The sequence below is a fragment of the Heptranchias perlo genome, chromosome 3 (assembly GCF_035084215.1).
Source record: "Heptranchias perlo isolate sHepPer1 chromosome 3, sHepPer1.hap1, whole genome shotgun sequence".
NCBI classification, from domain to species: Eukaryota; Metazoa; Chordata; class Chondrichthyes; order Hexanchiformes; family Hexanchidae; genus Heptranchias; species Heptranchias perlo.
The window spans coordinates 123353504-123379374 of NC_090327.1; the positions used below are offsets into that span (position 1 = coordinate 123353504).

The 25871-nt window shown below is 43.0% G+C and overlaps 1 protein-coding gene across 1 annotated transcript in view; it reads right to left on the minus strand.

The window, feature by feature from the left end:
* Positions 1-13719: 13719 nt before the first annotated feature.
* LOC137320206 (prostaglandin reductase-3-like) overlaps positions 13720-25871 on the minus strand; it is a 60305-nt gene continuing 48153 nt past the window's right edge. The window contains 4 exon segments of the mRNA XM_067981935.1: positions 13720-15221; positions 15223-15411; positions 15413-15954; positions 23376-23792. Coding sequence (XP_067838036.1) covers positions 15030-15221; positions 15223-15411; positions 15413-15796 — 765 coding nt within the window. The 5' untranslated portion in view covers positions 15797-15954; positions 23376-23792 and the 3' untranslated portion in view covers positions 13720-15029.

A 25871-nucleotide genomic window follows, 5' to 3' on the forward strand; every position in this document is an offset into this window, starting at 1 on the left:
AGTGGAAGAGTTAAAGTTGGCATAGGCAAAGCAGACCACCTACCTACCCTGCCAGCCTGTCAGTTAAACACAGCATTGATCACCTTAAAGAAGAGTCAAAATAAACTCACAGTGGCGATAGGGCAAAATAAAAATACAAAAACAAGTTCTGACATTAATAAATGAAATTGTCTCACAGCCGTGTCAGTCGTGGCTCAGTTGGTAGCACTCTCACCTATGAGTCAATGAGTCAGAAGGTTGTGGGTTCAAGCCCCAGTCCAGGAACTTGAGCACTAAATCTAGACTGACACTGTAGTGCAGTAGTGAGGCTGTACTGTCAGAGGCGCTGTCTTTTGGATGCGATGTTAAACCGAGGCCCTGTCTGTCCTCTTAGGTGGACATAGAAGATGCCAGAACACTATTTAAAGGGGAGCAGGGGAGTCCTGGCCAATATTTATCCCTCAACATCACTAAAAACAGATTATCTGGTCATTATCACACTGCTGTTTGTGTGATCTTGCTGTGTGCAAATTGGTTGCCTTGTTTCCTACATTGTAACACTGACTACACTTTAAAAGTACTTCATTGGCTGTAAAGCACTTTGGGATGTCCTGAGGTTGTGAAAGGCGCTATATAAATGCAAGTCTGTCTTTCTTTCTTGGTTTTTCAGACTGTGTTGACGCCACCTTTTCTTTCTTCCTGAGAGCTGTGGTGACAAAATTGTTTTATATCACTTCCTGCACTACACAAAAAATACTTTGTCAACTTGGCTATTCCTAAACCAGAAAGTGGAGGTGAAACCATTTTTATAGTGTAACCGAATAAGAAGGAGAAAAATTCCAACCCTCCAGCCACACACAATATTGCTTCCTGCACCAAGAGCTATTCTCACTTAGATACAAACAAAAGCTGACTAATTGTCCTCTCAACTTATCCACTTTTATGAGAGAGACGGCAACGCCAATGGAAGGGACGAGAATCATTTTGTAACAGAGACAAATAGCTTAGAATCGAAAATGACCTAGTATCAGCCCTGCTCAATATTCTCTTTTACATATCCCTGTCTTCTCATAAATCTATGTGGATAGGAAATAATTTTCATTGGCAGAGACTACAGTAAAAAATATATATATATATTTACCGCAATTCTGCATCCTGAGCATGACTTTGAGTACCTTAGCAATCACAGCTTCTCCTTAGGGCACTGGGTAAACGCACTGGGCAAGGCAGCCATCACAGAATGGATTCCCTGATGGCGCAGTGCATCATTTTGGGGCTCAGGTCATCAATGTTGCATATCAATTTGGTTGAAAAAGTTGTTTAGAACTTTAAATTACAGGTGGGGGACTTCATTTTAAATGCACAGCCTGTGCAGTCTACCAGAATGGGACAGCCTCTTCAAATAACAACACCGGCAGAGGACAGATAAACAACTGCGCACCTCCGTGAGAAAATGCCTTGTGAAGTAGCGCAGTGCCGTTCAGTTTGCAATGCTGGGCCGTGGCTGTCAAACCTTTACGCTACCATTCTTTTTCAGCACAGTGCGCTGCGCTCTCTCCACACCACACCACACCGAGCAGGTTAAACAATTACACTGTACTAATTGGCCCATGTCAGGGCTGATGATAAGGTAAACAAATGCTGCAAGTAAAAGCTGAGACAAATGTTAGCTAATTAAATTGAAGGGGAGGGGGGGGGAGGGGGGAAGGGGGGAGTGAAAAAAATGACACAAAAATTAAAAATATGTGTTCATGCTGTGTTTCTGCAGTCACGTTGCATGCAGGAAAAAAACCAACTACACTCATTATATTTTGGTGCGCTATGTTCTGTGTAACAAATTAGATACTTTACATATATTTCTAATCCTGTTCTCCCTCCTAAAATTATTCAACATGTTTTTACATCTGAAATTATACAATACTGTAAAAAATCCAATTAGCTGCAGGCATAGGAAATAATTTTCTTCAATTTACAGCTATAGGGTGTGACAAAGATGCACCCTTCTCAGTGCTGCTTTTTACATGGTCTTGGTATTTTACTAAAAAAAATTCTCTGAAGCCAGAAGCAGATGATGAATTCTTAAGCAGATCATACTGATAATTGTATTTCATAACTGTCAGGACTGCGAATACTGTCCACGGAGGTGTCTTGGCTCTGTTGAGCTATTTGTGTCACTGCTTTCTCCAAAGAGCTCAGCCCTCAATAAAACTGAAATCACTGGGGATATTGTTAGTCTTCAGGAAGGATTATTAAATTGAAAGAAAATTTATGGATGACACTTTGTAACAATTAATCAGGAACTGTTGATTAATAAAGTTATTTCCTTATTCTCACGAAACGAACATCAGTACATGAGTTGTCAGAATGCCCATTTTGTCATTCTTTTTGATTAATGTACCCGTTTGAGTCTCGAAAAACCTTATAAGTAATGCACTAAAAATCATAAATATTGAATAAGCATACAGTACAGTTAACCTTGGATACCTTTTTTTGGATTTTTTTTCACAGGGAAAACTTAGATATTCAGAAAATAAATTGCTGTGGGGATTAAAAAAACAAATTGGAGTTTTTTTGAAGCATGTCACCTTTCCAACCTTGTCATTTTTGAATGGGTTGCAGTGATTAATTAGTTTAGTTAGATCTGCAATTAGGTCAGAAAATGCTAGAAAGCCATGTGTACGCCCACAGCGTAGGCATGGCCATAAAGGCTCTGGTGACATAATATTCTGATAGAGAGAGCCGTCTTGTTACCTTTGAAATCACTACTTACACACATAGCTCACAGGTATGTAACTCCAAATCAAGCCACACTTACTAACAGTATAGGGGCTAAAATGAGATGTACAGTGAAAAGCATATTCCCAAGATGTTCAGCCCATCTTCAGTCTCAGGATCCCAGGTATGTCATCGATGCAATCCAATGGTGCTGCCTGAATTGAACAATTATTCCCTCCAGCGAAACCCTCTTAAGGAAATCCCGATTTTGTTTGCTAAAATTGACTTGACTTGAGATGGGTTTTTCCGTAAGCACCCGTGTGAGGTATTTAATGTTCACGGGACAAAAAAAACATTCCTTCTATTGCATTTTTAAAAAATAACCAAATAAAAACTAATATCTCAATGCAGGTCTGATGCTTGTTAAAGAGAAATAATTACTCTAAAACTCCTGAGGTTGTAGACCCAGTTGGTTTTATTTATCCCTGAGAAAAACAAAGTACAAGTAAAATTATCGAACACAATCATTTTTGCAACCTGAAGATAATCATAATCCCACCCCTAGTATTACTTTCTATTATCAAGGGCAAATGCACAAGTTTATGTTTTATTCTATGACGAGGTAACAAGGAAACTGCGGTGGCACAGAAACACAATACAATCTGTTTTCTTTCCTGAGACAGTTATGGCATGAACCTCTTTCCTTTACCATCTGATCTTGTCAAGGAAAGATGCACAATTACAGATGTTTTCCATTTAGGCGAGTACTGGATAAGTACATAATTCTGCTGTTCAGTAAACAGAAATTGAAAAATAACATTCCAAATAAACCCGACAAAAACATTTGCAACCCAACATCCATTATATCCAGGCTCATGTACACATTTGCCTTTGATAACGATTATTATCTGAGAGCTTTGTTGTCTCTGCGTATCAAATTACAAAAATAAAACAGAAAAATATAAACCTTTTGAAAGCTTGTAAATTTGTCGCATTTCCTGTTGTGGAAAGGTTGCGGGTTTTTTTTGTGTGTTGCAAAAAATCGAACAATTGTGGCTCGTGAAAAAAATGAGGAAATTCTGAGGCCTGTGACAGACTGCTCAGATACCACATGCAAACAAATGGAAACGTCTCAAATCAGCCATATAATGGTGCAGTCTGTGACTTAATTTACAACAGAGTACTAGAAAAACGTCTGAGGAATCTTCCCCAAGGTGTCGTAAGACCAAATTTTCAAAGGAAGAAACTGATATTTCAGCAGAGGAAGTCCCTAAACAAAGTGCATAATGAAATACATATATCATCTAGTGAAATACACATATGATCCACTATAGGGAAATGTACATGTTATATAGTGAGAGATATATATACACACACATTTTCAACTGTGCAAATGTGCAAAGGTTAAATTGTGAAATACATAACAGGTAGCTCAAGTTAAACTAACTTGAAGTGAGACAGATGGGGGCGGTATCAATTAAGTTCTCTCCAAATTTGACCACATTCAGGCATTCCTGGTTCATGGGCACCTTTGTGGACGTGTAGTGACATTTTGAATTATTCAGCGACAGCATGCCATCGTCACATCGGGCTGCAGGTGAGTAGCTGGCACCAGTAGACACAGCAACACTAACGTACAGGAATGCCTTTTTTTAAAAAAAACTTTTTTTATCTATTTGTTTTCTTCGCGGTGATGTATTTGAATGTCGGGGGAAATAGCCATTTCTTAATACCCGCTGCCTGCATCAAACGCTCTCAGGCCAGGCACAGAGTAGGTTGGACACAAGGTAAAGCTCCCTCTGCTCTACCTCTCTTTGTCCTTTCGCCTCTGGGGCCAGAGTTTGAATCCAGTCCAAACTGACGGGATGAAAATCTCCTCACCGTGACAGCTTCACTATGGGTCCTGTGTAAAATGACAAAAGTGGAAAAACATTCACACTGCTTAATGTTTATTTTCTTGTACAGGTGGTCCTTGGGGACTGGTGCTGCATAAGTGCAGATAAATGTCATTTTTCCTGCTTGTGCCTTACTCCCCAACCTCATAAGAGAGCTACCTATTGCACCAGTGTGACATTTCCTGTCACCAGATTAGTAATTATCGTGCCTTCTCCCCGTACCATTCCCAATCTTGTGCTAATGGACTGTGTCCAATTTGACCTGAAATTATCTAATTTCACATGAAACCTTTTACAGCTTTTAGACTTATTTCATCAGCCTGGGCCGGATTCAAAAGTAATATCTCAGATGTGAAGGGGCATGTGTTCTAATCCATTAAACTACATCGCCTCTCAGTAAGAATCTCTACAAAAAAAAATGGTGGTTGTGACAAAAGCATTCCGTTAACCATGAGAACAGGATAATGGGGGTTCGATGTGAGATCAATCTCTCATGCAATATCCATAAGAGGCTCATTCAAAATCTACTGAAACCAACTGAATGGATTGCGGACTGTCTCTTTGCTTGTTTTAAAACAATTTGTGTGTTCTGCAAGTCAAACAATTTACTACTGGTTTCTTTCTTTGTATTTCTGATCCTGTGTATAATCTTACTTGTCAATAAATTTGTGTATTGGACTTAGCCTTACACATTCGTTTGACTTTGTGGTATTCATCACCTTTTGGAAGACAGGAGAATCTATAGACATCCCATGTGGCTACCGATTTGATGTTTAAGAGGTCATTTTTAGTCCCGTGGCAAGCTATCCCACCCACTTACATATAAAGACAACCAAGTTTTGATTCATTGGAAGCTAATTCTGCTTATAGAAAGAGAAAATAAATAACTTGCATTTATATAGTGACTTTCATGACCTCAGGAGGACCCAAAGTGCTTTACAGCCAATTAAGTACTTTTGAAGTGTAGTCACTGTTGTAATGTAGAAAACCCGGCAACCAATTTGCGCACAGCAAGATCCCACAAACAACAGTGTGATAATGACCAGATAATCTGTTTTAGTGATGTTGGTTGAGGGATAAACATTGGCCAGGACACCGGGGCGATTCCCCCTGCTCTTCTTCAAAACAGTGCCATGGGATCTTTTACATCCACCCAAGAGGCCTCGGTTTAACATCTCATCTGAAAGATGGCACCTTCGACAATGCAGCACTCCCTCAGCACTGCACTGGAGTGTCAGCCTGGATTGTGTGCTCAAGGCTCTGGAGTGGGACTTGAACCCATGACCTTCTGACTCAACGGCGAGAATGCTACCATCTGAGCCACAGCTGACACATTTATGGACCTACCTTTTTGCTGGTGACAGCTAAAGTGATATTAATATGTTTTGGACCAGATAGGCGACTTAAAGTTTAAATTAATGTAAATTACCAGAAAGAAATGGCGGAGCTGATAATATGGGCTCTAGTGAGTGCCGCCCATGCCTGTGCTGTCCAAGTACTTACATGACATAGATCAGACTTTGCCGAACAGTACACGTTCATGTCATTGACATAATTTTCTGGTGCTCTGGGTGAGGATGGATGTGTCAGGTGACCAATGGCAGGAGCGTGGGGGCGGGGTGGTCGGAGGTGGGATGAAACCTCCTGGAACACGTCCGGCCAGAGTTGGCAGCCCTGGGAGTTGTACAGGCACTGGCCCTTCACCATTAGAAGAAGGTCGGAGGGCCAGACTGCGCCGAGACACGGTGCCAACTCCATTGACTCCAAGCCCAGTGGAGCGATGGTGAGTCACCCACAGACAATCACTCAGGGTACGACCATCCTGGCTACTGTGAGCCGAGCTGGATTTGAAGAGGCTCAGCTCGCCAATCCTGCACAAGCGGACCGTGTCGGTGGGAACACAGACCCTGTAGCGCAGTACAAGCTCTGGAGATCGTTAAATCCGGAGAATAGATTCGAGGTTCATCGGAGAAACCTGATAGCTGGGCAACACCACATGTGGTCTGTCACATTAGCTGAGAGCAGAGCGAGGTCATCGGTGGGGCGAGTTGATTTAGCTAGGCCGTGGTCATACAGGAGCAATAAATTCTTACAAAGCAGATCTGGTCACGTGAGCTTGCGTGGCTGTAGGTCAAACATGGACTGTCTATAGCGTTGTCAACCCTCCACAGGAATTAAAGATTAAACCCCAGGACACTGCCGCCAGCAACATGGGAGAAAAGTCTCAGCAGCATTAAAAAGAATCGCCTGTTTTTTTGCAGTTTATTTGAACACTTTCATTTATTAGTTAAAAAAATATTGGAGATGGGGGAAGAAAGCTGTTTAACGAACAGTCGAGAATCATCCAATCGGGCAACAGAGTCTGTTCACTTTCCAATTGGGCATGGGAAGGCGGTGGTCCGCGAGGATGGACGTATTTGGCGACCAATGGCGGAAGCGGGGTGGTTGGAGGCAGGAGGTCACATGATGCAACTCCAGAAATATGTCCAATCAGAGTTGGTAAGATATGAAGGCTACAGATCTTGGTTCGTAGAAGAGTCAGTCCACTTGTGGAAACTGACTTTTTGTGAATATAAGTTAAAAGGATTGGGAGAAAGACCAAACCACAACGGTAGTCGAGTGGAGGTGTCAGTCTCTGCTCTTTAGTGGTCCAAGCAAACTCTTGTGACAGCTTACTATACAACAACAATAACAAATTGCATTTCTACAGTGCCTTTAAAGCAGTAAAACATCCCAAGGTACTTCACAGGAGCGTAATCAGACAAAATTTGATACCGAGGCACATAAAGAGACATTAGGACAGGTGACCAAAAGCTTGATCAAAGTAGTAGGTTTTAAGAAGCGTCTTTAAAGGAGGAGAGAGAGGTCGGGAGGAGGAGAGGCAATCTTAGGGCCTAGGCAGTTGAAGGCACGGCCGCCAATGGTGAAGCGATTAAAATCAGAGATGCGCAAGAAGCCAGAATTGAAGGGGCGCAAAAATCTCGGAGGGTTGTAGGGCTGGAGAAGGTCACAGAGATAGGGAGGGGCAAGTATTGGGACAAAAGACAAGTATATAAGGATACTATAACTGAAAATCAACAAAAGGACAATACACCCCAATTATACAAACCGTACAGTGAGATTGTCATCTAGATAAAACAAGGAATATTAACAAGGAATATTCCAGTTCTTTGTGGAATTACTCGAGCTCAAAATAAAAAAAGTCTTTGCAGGCTGACAACCCCTAACACTGTGTTCTAAATAGGAAATAATGGAATAATGGTGTCTTAAATTGGGAATCACTCTTCAGATCAAGCCACAAAGGGAAGCACTTATGACAGAGCTGCCAAGATTCCTTTTGTGGCTGGAAGAATGACTTTGGAAGCTTGTTACGAATTGGCTTCTGTGTTCAATAGAGATTTTACCTTTTGCATAGCAATTTAATCAAAGCGTTGATTGTTTTAAACAGCAATTTTATATTACAATTTTATATACTGCAACATTAAAGGATTTTTAAAAAATATTTATATCTCTACAAACTAAAGCACTATTAATATCATTTATAGTAACCTGGTGTGTTGCCCATCTATTTAAATAAATAATTTGAATACACGACCATCGACTGACTTAATTGTGCATGATATCAAGTCAAAAGCTGAACATAAACACTGCATTTAATATTTTTTTCTGTGTGCAAGCAATCGTTGAGGAATGCTGTTGCTTAAATAGATACCAATAGATATTATTTTCCTGTATATTACGAGCAAGAGAGAGAATCATTCTTGTAATGTATATTTATTAACAACATTTTTTATTTTTAATTATCATCAAAGATATCAGGTCTCAAACATGAAATGATTGTGCAGTACAAAATAGGCCAAGTTTTTAAAAGGTATTCTCCAGGCCAGTATGCTATCCAGGCAGTTGTGAAATGGGGTTCTCTCTTTTGTGCTAATCTCACTGTAATATGTGTAGGCACTGTCAGTATTTCACTATATAATGTACATATTTTCCTGTATTAGCACAGCTCAGCATGTGATGTGTACAGTTTATTACACAGTCTACATGAGTTCACTATATGATGCAACTGTGTCTAAGGATATTTCAATTATAAAAGTGTCCTCTGGATTGCTACCAGTAGTCTGGCTACCTTGCAGATGTTTTAAAAGATCGAACAGTCTAAAATCTATTACACAAAGGCTATTATTTGCAGAAAGAAAATATTTTCGAAGTAGCCTATGAGGGAACGATATGCAACTGTTTTACAATCAATAGGTACAATTTTGCCACAATTCCCTATATCCCGACTAAGGAAGTCACAGTCTCATGTTATACAATGTACATGCCAATTAAATTGGAAACCTTAAATGCCTTTACAGACTTACAAAAATTTGAAAATTGTACAATTTTAAATTTATTTTCCCAGAAACTTCATGCGTTCATCAATAAAATGGATAAAGTGCATAAAGTTTTTTTTCCCTGTTTGAAGAGAGAGAGAGGAGGAACCAGGACAACCGATAACTCTTATCATGATGGCATCACTTTACAGGTGACATGGTGATGCATTCCAACATGATTTCTGTCATCATTCCCTATGTTTGTAAACCGTGGCTCAGTTGGTAGCATTCTTGGCTCTGAGTCAGAAGGTTATGGTTTCAAGTCCCACACCAGAGACTTGAGCACAAAATGTAGGCCGACGCTCTAGTGCCATACTGAGGGAGCGCTGCACTGTTGGATGTGCTGTCTTTTGGATGAGATGTTAAACCAAGGCCCTGTCTGCCCTCTCAGGTGGACGTAAAAGATCCCATGGCACTATATCGAAGAAGAGCATGGGAGTTCTCCCCAGTGTTCTGGCCAATGTTTATCCCTCAACCAACATCACTAAAAAAACAGATTATCTGGTCATTATCACATTGACGTTTGTGGGACCTTGCTGTGCGCAAATTGGCTGCCGCACTTCCTACAAGTGACTACACTTCAAAAGCACCTCATTGGCTGTAAAGTCCTTTGGGATCACCTGAGGTCGTGAAAGGCACTATATAAATGCAAGTTCTTTCTTTAAATGAGCAAGGTTCACAAAACACCTTTGCATGAAAAATGATGTATCTTTATGAGAGGAGTTTAGACTTATAATATTTGATTGCTGTTGCATCACCCTTCGTTGGATAAGGCCAGATATGAACTGTCATCAACTGAATAACCTGTAATTATTCCATAGGAGGACTGGTAAGGTTGAATTTTTGCTGCCCAGACACGTATTATAAAGTCAGTATTTCAGATGAAAACATGTTATCTGTTTGGTGTCCTGGAATGCATTTGAATGTAGTTTATATGGTGTGTATTTTTGGCCATATGACAAACAGGTTTCTCATTGACATTTAAGGGCCCTCTATTATTATTAGTTATTGTATTTCTTGGTGTTTGTAATTATGTAAGGAGTATGCAGAGTTGAAACAGCTCAGCAATGAATCATAGCAGTTTGGCTAATTTATAGAGAATGGATTTTCAGTCAAATGCCAGTAGGCAAGAGGCTAAAATGGAAGGAAAAGTTTGCTAACAGACAAAACCGCAGTACGGTACATAGTTATATGGCTAATGAAAGTTGAAATCCTAAGTATGGAATAAGTGGGTTAGTGTAAAGGATTATCAGCAGAAACTCTTGGGTACCCACCACCATCTTGTCCTTGTTTGAGAGGCCAGCAAGTTGATTCAAATACATGTCTCCTGTGACAAGTGTTAAATTCCACAGTTCCCACCAACAAATGTTGAATTTAATTTATATTGTCTTATGGTTAATTTTTAAAACCTACCTTTAAAATTTGATCAATGCCTAACTGACTCAAAACAGCAGGTAAGGAGGAGTGAACAGAATGATGTGAATTGAACGCTATTTACTTTTTAACCTTTCTCTAGCAGAAGAACTAAATTTACATTTAAACACAAATAATACCTTCTGGAGCCAAATTTTTAGTTCAATTAGTAAGAACAGCACTGAAAATCCATAGCACCTGAGACACAAGTCAGTGATGTGACTTCAGAAACAGTGAGACACATGTACTGAATGACATCTCACATTTATACTGGCTGCTCCTTTCAACGTTAAAAATGAAAATTTATTGGGGGGGGGGTCATTGGGGGGTGTAAAATGGGTGATATCGAACTAACCGTCCATTATACACTATGCCTGATTTTGAAGTCAATGGAAGGGAAAATCGGGGCAAGGTTTAGAATGGGCAGCAAATTCGATTCACACCATCGCCCATCATTAAAATTACTCCAATTGTTTTTTTAAATGTAGGTGAGCTTTTTTATTCCTGTTATTTTGGATCTGTTGGTCGCCCTCTGCACATAAAGAAAGAAAGAGCTTGCGTTTATATAATGCCTTTCACGACCTCAGGACGACCCAAAGTGCTTTACAACCAAAGAAGTACTTTTGAAATGTAGTCACTGTTGCGCAGAGCAAGGTCCCAATGTGATAAATGACCAGATGATCTGTTTTAGTCATGTTGGTTGAGGGATAACATTTCAAGTTGAGCAGGCTTGTGCATGGCCTTCTGCTAATATCACTTTATTGCAGGCTACTAGGCTGATCTTTCCCTCCCCCACCCTCCCACTCAATTGTTGCCAGTTCCGATGGGGCTGGGACGTCAGGCCCTTCCCTGGAAAGAAGTGCTAAGCGCCTCATTCGCTCCTGTTGTTAAAAAAAGACACTGGGCGCTAAATTGGGCCGTGTAGCGCCTGTTGTTTCGGCGCTACACGGCCTCTCCGACATCCAAGATGGCATCTTGGATGCGCATGCACGTTTCCAGAGTGACGTGTGCTGGACGCCATCTTGGTATAGGAGTTAGCGCAGGCGCAGATAACGAACGCTGGAATTATGTAAAGTAGGGAGAAAATGGCTTTAATCAGTGTGCAACACTGATTTAAAGTGATAGACACCATTTTGGGACTTAACCCTCAACTCAACTCACAGTCTTAACCTCAACCATCTGAACGTGTCTCAGAGTGCCTGGAAGACCCCCCACCAGAGTTATTTAAAGGAACCATGCAGGATTTACAGGTTAGTGGCTGGATTATTGCTTCTGGCTGTCGAGATATTTCTACCTGTTTTTGGAGGTCTCCTTTACTTGAATACTGGGACGCAGGGACATAGCCTAACATTTACAGCCAGGACGTGCAGGAGTGAAGTTAAGCAATTCTTCTACATGCAAAAGGGTGGGTGACGTTTGGAACACTCTTCTGCAGACGGCAGTTGATGCTAGCTCACTTGTGAATGTTAAATCTGAGATTGATAGATTTCTGTGAACCAAGGGAATTAAGGGATATGCAGGTCCATCATGATCTCACTGAATGGTGGAACAGGCGCGAGGGGCTAAATGCCACTGCCAATTGCTGCCTCGTGATAAGCGCCACTTTCTCCTGCAAGAAATTGGGACGTCTGTCTGGGTACCTGTCATAGTTGAATAGCTGCCAGTGTGTGTGGCCTGTGAGCTGTGGGTGGGTGGCTTAAAACAGCGGTAATGTGTAAGGGTGAGAGGAAGCATCTGATTGGAAGAGTTGAGTACTGATGGAAAGAGTTTGTTGGTATGTGGGTGATGGGGGGTGTAGTGCGTGGTGCAGTTGGTCGGAGACGCCACTTGACAGTTGACCTCACTCACCTTGACCACTCATGTCAAAGCATTGAACTTCTTCCTGCACTGCATCCATGTTCATGATACCGTGTGCCTGGGTTTGACTTCATCCCCCGCTGCCTCCCACTGCCTTTTGGGTATATGTCTGGAGGGCCTCTTGTTCTCCCCCCACCCCCATGGAGATAGGATGTCCCTCCTTCAGTCCACCTCTTGCACCAAGGTCTCTAGTGCATCAGCAGAGAACCTTGGTGCATGTACTCTCACAGGCCTGGTACCAACTCAGATCAGCAGATTGGTGAGGTCTGGTGTGCAGATTGGAGGATGTGGGATTTAGTAGTGTGCAACCTTTATTCAACGTTTTAACATAACTCATCAGTGTGTAAACATAGGGATGGGACCTGCATCTGTGTTTTCCGTGTGCGATGTCTGATCTCCATTCAGACTGTTATTTTCAGCCAATAACAGGTACCAGCTACCTTGAAGAGATTTCTAAGAAACATCCTCCCTTTAAGAGATTGAGCTCCCCCTGGTGGTGGAAAGTGCGAATTGCATTGATTCCACATGCAAGGCGCGGAAGGGAACGCTGATTGGAGGTGAGTCCTGGGGCTGGCTCAAACTCTGGTCCTGCCTACGCAGGGATCATTGGGCACGGGGTAATAGTGCATCACGCTACCCACACCCAAAACGGCCCTTATCCAATTTTTTTCCCCACTGAATCTTTGCAAGTTCCTGCTGTGATCCGGAGATGGACCCTGCCCCCTCCCATCCCCTTCCCCGTCCCTTACAAGGTCCTGCGGAATCCCCGACATTAGACCAGGACCTGGGTAGGGTTGCCATCTCTGGTTGGACATATTCCTGGAGATTTCATCACATGACCTCCTGCCTCCAATCGCCTCGCCCTCAGGTTCCCGCCATTGGTCACCTAACACGCCCATCCTCGCGCCCAGCCATCCCACAGCAAATTGGGAAACAAACAGGCCCGACTGGGTGATTCTGGACTCTCCGTCAAACAGCCTTTTATTCAAAGAAAATGAAAAAAACTCCACATTTTTTGAAACATTCCCCTATGATTTTTCTCCCTGGTTTGCTCACAGCAGTGTCCTGGAGATTAATCTTCAATTCCTGAAGACTCCAGGTCATTCCTGGAGACTCCAGGTCAATCCTGGAGAGTTGGCAACCCTAGACCAGGGATACATGGGATCCAGCCTAATTCGCGAACCTTTCCAGCACACTCCTGCTGAAGTGGCAGTGCCCCAGAAGGATGTGGATGTTCAGCCCCATTTGTCTGTACGTTTTTTTTCCCATGTCTGCCAAATATTGCAACACAATGATGTAAATCACAGCAAAATATATCGTCGTGTCACAAAAATGTCATTGCATCATTTCAAATTATGTAATCGCAATGAATATTATGTGTGGCTGTTCTCTCTCTCTCTCCAGGCACACAGACAGCACCCTTTTAAGTAAAATCTATTGCATTTTATATTTTAAAAAGATAAAGAGGTAAAACTGAAGCTAACTCGGAGACATATATTTTATTTAACAAATGCATTCTGCATACTGAAATCCCATGATGGACTATTTAGCAGTTAGGTCACTTCAGACTCCACACAGCATAACATCGAAACAACTCCAGTTTCCACGTCGCACATATCTGCTTTGTATATCAGGCCCAAACAGTAACCCTCCTTTATAATAAGAGTACAAAGAGCATCACATCACACTGCTCCTCTTCACTATAACTCATTGGTGTCATGCTGGGTGCTGGCTGTAGCCTGTCGTGCTATTTGTCTTTAGCGCAGTTGTGACACTCCAGCACGGTCCATAATTTGGCAGCTATTTACCGTGACATTTCCTTTCAGTGCAGCCATAACACTCACTAGAACCATTATTTGGTACAATTTACCATATAAATTGCTTTGTCGCGCATCGAAGTTAGCAGCTACATTGGCTAGCTAAATGAGAGAAATACGTCTACCAGTTTTAGTTAGTCTCTCTTCGGTATGCGGACTTTAAAGTGGATCGACCTGATAGGAATTAATTGATCATTAAAAATGTTGCTGATTTATCATTTATGTATTTGATGTTTCAGCCCCCAATATATTTATGTCCAAATAATGCAGCATTGCATAGGTTGTGTTTTAAAAATAAAAAATACTAATTCAAATTTGAATTAAATTTTCCTCATAACTTACATTGCACATTGTATATGCGTGCACAATATATTTATGTACATATATGACCCGTATGTACTGTATGTGTGGATATTTTTGTACAGACGTGTATGAAATCAGTAAAAATGGAGCTAATTTAAAAGCACAACAAGAGATTCATACTCAGCTTTCCCTTTTTGTCAAATTTCACTGTGATGTACTTCACTCTTTTATTCACATTATGCCGACATAAATCCACTTTACCAAAACTGCATGAGCACTTTCAATGCAATAACCCGGCTGATTTATCTGCCCACTATATCAGCAGAACTGAGGTTCAAATTGAGCTATCGCTGCGTATTATCAAATCTCAGAAAAGGCCCTCTGTTGTACTTTCTACAGGAGGTTTCATTAATTTTTGCTCTTCAATTTTTTTCTTACAAGCAGGCATGATTGAAATAATGGATGGATAACAGATAAATGTGCTTAAAGAAGCCTTGAATGTGTTATAAGCAAAGGGTTTGTAATTTGTGAGTAGGCAGACATTAAAACATTTACCATTTGCTGGATAAAATTCTGGCCTATAGTGTATCATTCCTGGACTATGAAAGACCTTTTATGCTAATTACGCCTCTGCCCCTATTTTTGGAATGCACTACTAGTACGTTAACATTTCATTACAGCCTCGTACTCACTGGCTGAGGTAACTCGGCCACAATCTTTTCAATGTTCTTTCCTAAGTTAAAGGTAATCAACTGCTCGGTAAACGGACTCCGGACTACAAATCTGCCCTCAGGAGCCTGGTCTCTTTGATCAATCTCGCACACCAGTTCACCTTTCTCATTCATGCCCAACAAGCGCGTGACACTGGGTTTGATAGTGCGAGGCGTTCTGGGGCATGAAAAACCCCCGAACACTGGCGGACCTCTGGAGTAACTTTAGTGGCAGGTTGCCTGCATTCGGGGCCTTCAATCCAAGGAAGCTTTGATAGGACGAGACTAAGCCAATGACGAGAAGACGTCCTTTGACAGCCAGGTGATCGATGGCCAGTTTGAACATATCTCCCCCCTACAGATTCATAAACCACGTCCAGCCCTTCTGGGGACTCCTTTTGAAGAACAGCAGTGGTGTCCTCGGACTTGTAGTTAACAGGTCGGTCGCAGCCTATCGATTTCAGAAAACGAACTTTCTCGTCAGAAAAGCAGGTGCCGATCACGTGGCAACCAGCTGCTTTGGCAAGTTGGCCAGCAAACTGGCCAGTGCCACCGGCAGTTGCTGTCACCATAATCTTTTGGCCCTCGGAGAGCTCTCCAAGCCCCTTGAGGCCAATGTAAGCCGTTGCACCACTGACGGGCAGTGTAAGGAACTGGGGCTTGATGGATGGCACTGGGATTGCTCTTTTGGTCGGCACAATCATGCATTCAGCAAAAGCCCCTTCTTTCATATCGGCCACAAGTTATCCCACAGAATAGTTGGCACTGGCACTCAGACCCAAGCCTACCACTTCCCCGATCCCTTCAAAGCCAATGTCAACGGAGGTTGATGGGAAGCATTGTATTGGCCAGCAGAGTACTTGATGTCCGATGCATTGTGCCATCAAATCTACAGCAAACAGAAAAATAAAATTATTAGTTATTTGAGATTTTCAATGAATATCATAAATTATATAAGTGCACGTTAAATTTGGGTTCCTTACAATTACACTTTGAAAATCAGTTATATACATTTGTATATGTTATACTGTGTTATGTTTTTCTTTATTCATTCGTGGGATGTGGACGTCGCTGGCGAGGCCAGCATTTATTGCCCATCCCTAATTGCCCTTGAGAAGGTGGTGGTGAGCCGCCGCCTTGAACCGCTGCAGTCCGTGTGGTGAAGGTTCTCCCACAGTGCTGTTAGTAAGGAAGTTCCAGGATTTTGACCCAGCGATGATGAAGGAACGGCGATATATTTCCAAGTCGGGATGGTGTGTGACTTGGAGGGGAACGTGCAGGTGGTGTTGTTCTCATGTGCCTGCTGCCCTTGTCCTTCTAGGTGGTAGAGGTCGCGGGTTTGGGAGGTGCTGTTGAAGAAGCCTTGGCGAGTTGCTGCAGTGCATCCTGTGGATGGTACACACTGCAGCCACTGTGCACCGGTGGTGAAGGGAGTAAATGTTTAGAGTGGTGGATGGGGTGCCAATCAAGTGGGCTGATTTGTCCTGAATGGTATCAAGCCTCTTGAGTGTTGTTGGAGCTGCACTCATCCAGGCAAGTGGAGAGTATTCCATCACACTCCTGACTTGTGCCTTGTAGATGGTGGAAAGGGTTTGGGGAGTCAGGAGGTGAGTCACTCGCCGCAGAATACCCAGCCTCTGACCTGCTCTCGTAGCCACAGTATTTATATGGCTGGTCCAGTTAAGTTTCAGATCAATGGTGACCCTCAGGATATTGATGGTGGGGGATCCGGTGATGGTAATGCTGTTGAATGTCAATGGGAGGTGGTTAGACTCTCTCTTGTTGGAGATGGTCATTGCCTGGCACTTATCTGGCGCGAATGTTACTTGCCACTTATCAGCCCAAGCCTGGATGTTGTCCAGGTCTTGCTGCATGCGGGCACGGACTGCTTCATTATCTGAGGGGTTGCGAATGGAACTGAACACTGTGCGATCATCAGCGAACATCCCCATTTCTGACTTTATGATGGAAGGAAGGTCATTGATGAAGCAGCTGAAGATGGTTGGGCCTAGGACACTACCCTGTGGAACTCCTGCAGCAATGTCCTGGGGCTGAGATGATTGGCCTCCAACAACTGCTACCATCTTCCTTTGTGCAAGGTATGACTCCAGCCACTGGAGAGTTTTCCCTCTGATTCCCATTGACTTCAATTTTACTAGGGCTCCTTGGTGCCACACTCTGTCAAATGCTGCCTTGATGTCAAGGGCAGTCACTCTCACCTCACCTCTGGAATTCAGCTCTTTTGTCCATGTTTGGACCAAGGCTGTAATGAGGTCTGGAGCTGAGTGGTCCTGGCGGAACCCAAACTGAGCATCGATGAACAGGCTATTGGTGAGTAAGTGCTGCTTGATAGCACTGTCGACGACACCTTCCATCACTTTACTGATGATTGAGAGTAGATTGATGGGGCGGTAATTGGCCGGATTGGATTTGTCCTACATTTTGTGAACAGGACATACCTGGGCAATTTTCCACATTGTCGGGTAGATGCCAGTGTTGTAGCTGTACTGGAACAGTTTGGCTAGAGGCGCGGCTAGTTCTGGCTAGTTGTGTGATAACTCATATTACTTATGTTATGCTACATTGGTTTACATGTTATATTACACTCCAATTCTGGCCTTTTGCTTATCCCCTATTTTCCATCGCTCTACCATTGGCGGCCGTGCCTTCAGCTGCCTCGGCCCTAAGCTCTGGAATTCCCTCCCTAAACCTCTCCACCTCTCTCTCTCCTCTTTTAAGTTGCTCCTTAAATCCGAACTCTTTGACCAAGCTTTTGATAACACTCGTGAAGTGCTTTGGGACGTTTTACTACATTAAAGACGCTATATAAATGCAAGTTGTTGTTGTAGTAGTAGTATATGCTACATTGTTAATAAGGTAAAATGGAATATTATATTATGATATAATATATTTTGATATTAAGTTACATTGTCTATTACACTTATAGCATACCTTTATCCTATTAGTTTCACTTTTAAATTATTATAATGTGGTAAATATGAGAAATATGTGGTAATTATGTATTAAGGTATAGATGGTTACATTAATATATTATATGTTACATTAGATTCAGTGCTTTACCATGCAGTGCTACAGTGCTGACAATATTACACTGGACTATGTTGTATATTGTGGTCGGTATGATATTTATCCTGTCCAACCACAACTTTATTTTCGATTGACATCCTGATACTGACAGAAACATGGCTTATGGCCAACAATTCCTTCACCTTAACAGGAGCTTCTCCACTTAATTACACTTTCCACCACCTCCTCTTTTATAGTGGTGTGTGTGTGGTCCTCATTGCTAAGTCACCCAAACCTCCTCCTCTGACACTTTCTCCTATATTGAGCATTTCATTCTCTTTCGTCTCTCACGCACCTCATTTAAAATCCTTGTTGTTTACTACCCACCAACTCACTTTCTAAGATCTCCTCCCTTCTCTTCCCCCTTAGCCTCTGCACCTTGCAACTCTTCATTCTCGACATTTCAATCTACACTGTAACTCCCCCTAGCCCTTCTGTCCTTTCTCAACTCATCCTTTACATAAAGTCCCCCATCCTCGCCACCTCTTGTGGCCTCTCTGAAATCTGAAGTCTTGATCTCCAATGAAGCAATCTTAGACCACTACTTCCTCTCCTTTACCACTCACATCCCTCCACTGATCCCACTATTTTCACCATCTTCCCATGGAAATAGACTCTCCCAAAACCCTTTACAACTTAATTCTCAAATTCCCAGCTCCCTCACCTCATCAAGATGTCTCAGCCACTGTCAACTTACTTGACTTCTCCCTTGCCTCTCCTGTTGACACGCTTGTTCCCAGCCCTGTCCCCCAGTGCAGCCCATATCCTTTCTCGCTTCAAGTCAGAGGGGCGCAATCTTGAATTTTCCTAGAGCACACCTGGCCAGGCCATCAAACACCAGATCTTGCTCAACGATGTCAAGAATTACTGTGCTTCACTCTCCTCAGCTGAAACTGTAACTACTCCAGGATCATCTTGGAGGTCAAGGATAACCCCCTTTTTGCTTGACTAATCACCTCCTTAAACTGTTCTCCACTGACCCCTCTTCCTTCATCTCAAACACCAAGTGAGAAAAGCACATGGATTTCTTTGTCTCTAAGATTGAGACTATCTCCCATGTTTCCTCTCTTTCTCTTGCCTGCAACCCTTTCCCAGTCTCCTAGTCTGAACCTCGGGTGTGTCTGCAATCTCTCTTCCATTTCCCCCTGCTTTCCCCAGCGTCATCTCATTGATGGGATCCATCTCCTACTCCCTTTTCACTCTACTCTTGTCCACTGATCTCTCCTTACTGACTTGCATGCTAGTTGACTTCATCAATGAGATTCCCTTTCCTCAGACACTGTCGCACTCCCCTTCAAAACTGTCAACATCACCCCACTCCTCAAGAAATGCAGCATTGACCCATCCATCCTCTCTAATTACTGTGTCATGTCCAACCTACCTGCCTTCGAACATATATTAATCACCACCCTTGCTTTGACTCCCTGTTTGAATCCCGCTAATCTGGTTTCTACACTTCTCATAAATACCCTAGCCAAAGTCATGAATGACATCCTCCATGACTCTCTCCATAGTGCATTATCCCCTTTTGCCCTCCTGCAACTTTTCACAGCATTTGACATGGTTGACCAAGCCAATCTTTGCCAATGCTTCTCCTCCAGCTCCATAAGAGTTCCCACGCATGGTTCCATTCCTACCTATCCAAACAGTCAATGCATCTCCAGTAATGGCTTCTCTTCCCTCCCTTTCAGCTTCACCTCTGGAGTTTCCCAAGGATCTATCCGTGGCCTTCTCTTTTACCTTGTCTGAATGCTACCCTTTACTGGTATCATCTGCAGGCACGAAGCCAGCTTTATATGTAAGCTGTTGACATATGACTCTACCTCTCCACAATCTCTCTCAAAGCCTCGGCTGTGTCTGTGCTGTCAGACTGCCTATCTGACATCAAGTTTTGGATGAGTCACATCTCTTTGCAGCTCAACATCAACCTTCGCTTTCAGCATCTACCACAAATGCTGCTCTCTTAGTACTGACTCTATCCTCCTCCTCAGCTTCTGCCTCAGGCTGAACCAGACTGTTCACAACGTTGCTGTCCAGTTTGACCCTAAGTTGAACATTAGATCCCACATTCTATTCCCCACCAACAGCACTTACTTTCATCTCTACAACATTACCCACTGCCACCTCATAACCTCAGCTCATCAGATGCTGAAACCCATATACATTCCTTCACCACCCAGACTTGACTCCTCCAATGCTTCCCTTGCTGGCATCCCACTATCCATAAACTACAAATCTTTGCTGCATGTACCCTATAGTAAGTCCTGTTCACCAATCACTCCCATTCTTGTTGATGTATACTGGCTGACCATCCCCCAATGCGTTAAATTTAAATCCTTGCTCCATGTCTTTACGTCCCTCCATGGGCTCACTACCTTACTCTGCATTCTCTTCCAGATCTATATCCCTCTTGAACATTCTGTTCCTGTGCATCCCCTGCCTCTCCCTTCGCCCACCACCAGTGTCAAAGCCTCTAGCTGTCTTGACCCTACTCTGGAACGTCCTCTCTAAGCCTCTTTGCCTCTCCCTCCACCTTTATAAACTGTCTCAATAAAATCTCTTTGACCAAGCCTTCAGCTACACTTCCTAATTTTGCCTGTCCTGGGTCAGTGTTTTTTCCCTTATACAACTTGCATTTATGTAGCGCCTTTAACTTAGTAAAACATCCCAAGGTGTTTCACAAGAGCGTTATCAAACAAAATTTGACACTGAGCTACATAAGGAGATATTAGGACAGGTGACCAAAAGCTTGGTCAAAGAAGTAGGTTTTAAGGAGGGGACAGAGGTGGAGAGGTTAAGGGAGAGAATTCCAGAGCTTCGGGCCCAGACAGCTGAAGGCACGGCCGCCAATAGTGGAGCGCTGAAAATCAGGGATGGCAAGAGGCCAGAATTGGAGGAGCGCAGAGATCTCGGAGGGTTGTAGGGCTGGAGGAGGTTACAGAGATAGGGAGGGGCGAGGCCATGGGGGGATTTGAAATTAAGGATGAGAATTTTAAAATTGAGGCGTTGCCGGACTGGGAGCCAATGTAGGTCAGTGAGCACAGGTCTGTGAAGCACCTAGTAACGTTTCTTTACATTAAAAGCACTATATAAATGTAAATTATGATTATAGATGATCACATAATTAGGAATCTGTCTAGATTTCACTGTCTACTGTAAATACAAAATTGAACTATATCACTGTTAGGTTCTTTGCTCGTTCATTGTTTAGTGAATTTGTTTAATGTTTAACATTTAAAACGAGGTCTTATGTGATGCTCTACTGTTCTTGAAAAGTAGAGTGAGAGCTTATAAATTTCAGTGACTCTAAAATAATAATTACCAGACAGCATTTGCTGTTCATTTCCTGGGCACATTACTAAAAGCTTACCTAGATCTCAAGGCAAGGAGAGACACTCTCAAGGGTATAGGGATTTGGAACTCACCATGAGAATGATCTAAGAAATGAGAGCTGAAATAATCTAAAGAAACAAGGGTATAAAGACTCAAAAAAATGTAAAAATGATGTTATTAAGGGAAGTCAAATATTATGGTACACGTTATGGTACAGATTATGCGATGTGAATGATGTACTTTATTGAGCAATGTTATATGATGGGGATTATTGGGTCAGGTAATGTATTATCCTTGTTATCATTTACAAGTCCCTTCATGGCCTCATCCTCTGCAACCTCTTACACCCCTACATGCCAGTCCGTGACCTTCAATAATCTGATTCTGGCATCCTTCCCTCCTTCCCTCCCTGCCTCCAGCTATCTTGGCCCTATCTCTGCAGCTTCCTCCCTAATCCCCTCCTTTAAAAACCTTCTCAAAACCCACCTTATGGCCTATGCTTTTGGTTAACTCCCCTACTACTGTTCACCATCAGTTTCTCCTCTCTCAAATGCCTCGGAATGTTTTCTACATTAAAGGCACTACGTAAATGCAAGTTGTTGTTGTTATACATTGCCACAAAACTAAGTTGAGAAATTATACTTTAAAATGCAGTTAGAAGAATTTTCAAAATATCAAATCAATAGCATAAAGGGAGAGTGCACTTTCTTGCCTCACTCCAATATTAATTTTATTGAAAAACAAAATTCTCATTTTAACATCATTCAAATAGACTTGTGATAAGCAGTGTATATACAGGTATGTTGCTATTACTATTGATATATCGACAATTAACAACAATAATAAGTGGACGTAGACAAAAAGTGTCAGTTATAAATTGTGTTTTCTCATACAGTTACACCAGGTCGTTTTAGAAAAGTCTGTAGCACCATTCTTAATCCCTTTACTCTTCTGACTGTAACTTAGCAGTTTTTACGTGCTTAATTTGGTTACCAAATTATTAAACAAATGGTCTGATTTACAAGAATCATCCAGGTCAAGTGAACAAAAGCAGCAGATATAATCATGTAACTTTAAATCACAAACTAAAGAGCTGGTCATTAAAAGTTCAGTGAATGTGGCGTCCGATGAAACCATCTGCCATGTTTGCTGATTCCTTGCCTTGCTCCCAAATTCTATTAAAATCAGCAACTATCGGAGAGGAGTCCAAGCAAGTCTTTGGTGCTATTCCCAACCTGCCCCACAATCTTAGCAAATCCCCCATTGAACAGCACTGAGAATTTTTTTTTTGAACCGCTGAAATCTCAGGACTTTGAGGGGTCTGTCCCTTTCTCTCCCTACAATGGGCTGTGAAGTTTAAGGAGGTGAGGTCACACAAGACCAGTGCAGATGAGGGTGGTCCTTTGGCCTATTTTAGTTCATCCATTTAGAAAGATGCCAAGTTTCTCCCCACCTGCCCCCCTCCTCCCCCCCACCACAGTACGACATCCAATTAAATAATTCCAGGGTATTCACCTCCACTATATCTAGTCGTCCAGTTCATGTGTCAATCACTCTTTGGATGAAGAAGAACTTCCTGATACTTGCCTTTTACAAGTTTGAACTTGTGTCCCCACATCCTACCTCTTTGACCAAGCTTTTGGTCACCTGTCGTAATATCTCTTTATGTGGCTCGGTGTTTTCTGATAATCCTCCCGTGAAGCACCTTGGGACGTTTTACTACGTTAAAGGCGCTGTATAAATGCAAGTTGTTGTTGTTGTACTTGCGTAATTTAGTTTGAAGTAACTTTCCGGATCTACCTTTTCCATACTGTTTATCGTCTTACAAACCTCCTGAGTTGCCGCCTTTCGAGGATGAAAAGCCAAAGTTTCTCTGGTCCTTTCTCGTACCTTATGCCTCTGACGTGAGCAATCAGCCCCTTGACTCTTCTCTCAACTGCCTCCAGCACTTGAATATCATCTCCCTTGTGTCCTGGTGATCAGAACAGGATACAGTATTCAAGGTGTACTCGGACGAGGGCACTCTACAGTGTGAGCATGTCTTCCTCTGCCTTGTACTTTTGAATATATAGTTCAGCACTCTGTTTGCTTCGTTGATTGCTGTTTTGCAGTGGTTGGACATATTGGGGATCTGGTCTCCTAGGACTATTATGTCCTTGGCTATTTCTGCACAATTCATGGACTATGTGTGCTGCCTATCATTTTTCCTATGTACAATACTTTGCACGTGTCCGTATTAAATTCCAGCTGCCATTGTTCCACACGCTTACATATTCTGTCCAATTGTCACGCTCAGTCTGGTCTCATCTGCAGTGGGAGTGGAAAAGGAGACAGGATAAAAAGGGTTAAAAAAAAATCACAAACAAAAAAGGGAAAAAAAATGGAAATATGAGGAGAATTTTTCTTTTTATAAAAGCTAGTTAAGAAAGGATGGGATTACCGGAGGAGGGAGAAAATTAGACACCGAGGAGGAAAAGTAACAAAGATGAAATAAACAGGAAGTTCCACAAAGTGAATCACCTGATGGTAAAAATGAATGAGGCTCCAGTTGGTTCTATACTGAAGTTATCCATGTAGACCTACACACTTTAAATTTCAGATCATGTCCAACAGGAATACTCCTCCCAAAAACCTCCCACACCTCCTGAAACTCGAGCCACAAAATGGGGAAACATAACAGGGGGGGAGGTGGGGGAGGGGGGAATCCTGGGCCGACGAGCCTCTCAAACCCCTCGTCACCTGCAGACGGCAGCTCAGTGGACTCTTGCCTCTCCTCTAGATTGTGATGTGATCCAGAGGGAGTTATCAGACTATCAGAAAGCTGCATAAATCAAAGAGCAGATGAGGCATTTGGCCTTGTTTCGACAGAAAACTGACAGAAAACAGAAACAGGATTGCAGAGTTGGAGGAGTGGCTGTCTGGCATGGAAAACTGATTAACTGCCTTGAAGGAAATTGATGCGCTGAAAATAAAAAGTAAGCCAGCGGTGGTTTGATAACAAAAATAGATGATTTGGAGAATGATTCTGGCAGGAGCGATTTCCTTTTAATAGGCATGCCAGAGCGGGCAGAGGGGGAGAATACTAGGGCTTATCTCCAGGATATCCTAACTGGGCTTCTGGGATTGCTAGAATCTCCAAAACCGGAATCCGAGTGGGTACAATGCTCATTGCAGCCACAAAAACACATCCACAAGACAGGCAACGTGATATCATCTTTAAGGCAGCGTAAAAGAAAGTTTTTAAAAAAATAAAGACTCAAGCTTTGGTCAAATGTCAGTCAATGGTGGTGCAGTGTTGGAAGCACTGTGTTGATGTAAATGGCAATGTAATGTTTGAATGTCTTTGCGAAATGACAGTGTGGTTTTCGAGTATCTATCAAGTACTGTGTGATGTCAGACAATCAGTGTCTATGGCACTGCATATATCTCCAGCAGTGTGAGGTGGAATGGATGTGTCAGGTGAGGCAGTGTGAGGTTAGAGGTCAGGGGCATGATTTTAGCTGGGAGCCAGGAACCCAGGCCGTCCCGAGAGATTCGCGTGGGGAACCCGGAAGCCGAATGAGGGCATCGCAATCTGCGAACGCAGCTTGATTGAAGGCCAAGTATTTATGCTTCCGGGTTACCCACCAGATTAACAGGCTGTCGGAAGGGAAAGGAGACGCGAATCAGAGAGGGGGGGCTGTGGAACAAATCGGAGTGGGGTTGGGGTGGGGGGACATGGACAGTATCAGGGGAACCCTGAGGATCGGGGAGTCCAGCATCGTGGGGTCGAGGATCGGGGGAGGGGGGGGGATCGGTCGATCCCGGGGTCCTGTCGGCCAGGTGAGCTTGTTGGGCCTGGATGAAGCACTCCTGCTCCTCCGGGCCCACAAGCAGTGCAATAAAGGCCCTCACCTCATGGATCCGGCCCTTCCCGCCTGCTCTCACCTGACGTGATTCGGAAGTGATGGGAAACCCAAACAGGTAACGTTAAATTCATTTTACTTTTGTAGACATAAAAAATAAAGTAGCTCAACTGGTTCAATGAGGTACATTGCTCCTTTAAGTATCGGCCCGCCAGCTGAAAGGGGGGGGGGGAGGGGCGAGGCTTCCTGGTGTCTGTTGTGCGCACAGGACCAAACGCGTCTGGGTTACGTCCGGAAGAGGGCACGTTGGAGCCAGGATTCGATCCCACTCCAAAATACTATTATTTTAATCTCCCATTAATCCCCAACTCACCCGTTGTTGGGAGTTAAAATTATCTCCCCCCCCCCCCCCCCATGCGTCTATGACAGTGTGAGGTTGCAGTTCATGTGCCTCTGGTAGCGTGAGGTTAAAGTTCATATGCCTTCGACAGTGTGAGGTCGGAGTGTCTGTGGGTGACGGTGTGAGGTCGGAGTGTCTGTC